Source organism: Penaeus monodon, chromosome 21 (genome assembly GCF_015228065.2).
Source record: "Penaeus monodon isolate SGIC_2016 chromosome 21, NSTDA_Pmon_1, whole genome shotgun sequence".
NCBI lineage: Eukaryota > Metazoa > Arthropoda > Malacostraca > Decapoda > Penaeidae > Penaeus > Penaeus monodon.
Window position 1 is genome coordinate 22963725 of NC_051406.1, and position 546 is coordinate 22964270.

The 546-nt window shown below is 52.7% G+C and overlaps 1 protein-coding gene across 2 annotated transcripts in view; it reads left to right on the plus strand.

Annotated features, from left to right (window-relative positions):
• LOC119586356 (monocarboxylate transporter 10-like) overlaps positions 1–546 on the plus strand; it is a 49653-nt gene that overhangs the window by 33482 nt on the left and 15625 nt on the right. For both annotated transcript variants that reach the window (XM_037935068.1, XM_037935069.1), the window contains exon 3: positions 114–265. In XM_037935068.1, the coding sequence (XP_037790996.1) occupies positions 114–265 (152 nt within the window). The remainder of the gene's footprint in view (positions 1–113; positions 266–546) is intronic.

Here is a 546-nt window from a genome sequence, read left to right on the forward strand (position 1 = left end):
GTTCCTTCGCAAGTGCCCAAACCTGATTCCTAACTGTGCAGCTCTTCTAATGCCATCGCCTCGTTCCCTCCCAAGCGCCTAATCTGACTCGCTCTCCCTCCTCTCCCCGCCAGCCGCCATGACCGCCCTGGCCATCGGCTCGACGTTCTTCATGTCCGTCGTGGCGGGCGTGATGACGGACACCCTGGGCATCCGGGTCACCACGTTCATCGGCGGAGCGCTGGCCACCGCCGGCATGTTCATCTCGTCGTTCTTCTATGATAAGGTTGGCAGATGTTGGTGGAGATGTTGGTGATGTTGGTGGAGATCCTGGCGGGAAAGGGATCACTTGACTATATTTTGCGTTTTCTTTTTCGGGGTTGGGGTCAGGGATGCTAAAAGGTGGATTTTTGGTTAATCAATGTGTCCCTCTTTTATTGCAGTGTTTCTTAATATAAGGGCCGACTCCTCGAATTGGGTGGCCGGGGTATTTGACGGGTCATTGATGCATGACGTCTGCACTTAATTAGATAAAATTGACTGTGCGTGGTAAAATAGAGATAGCCG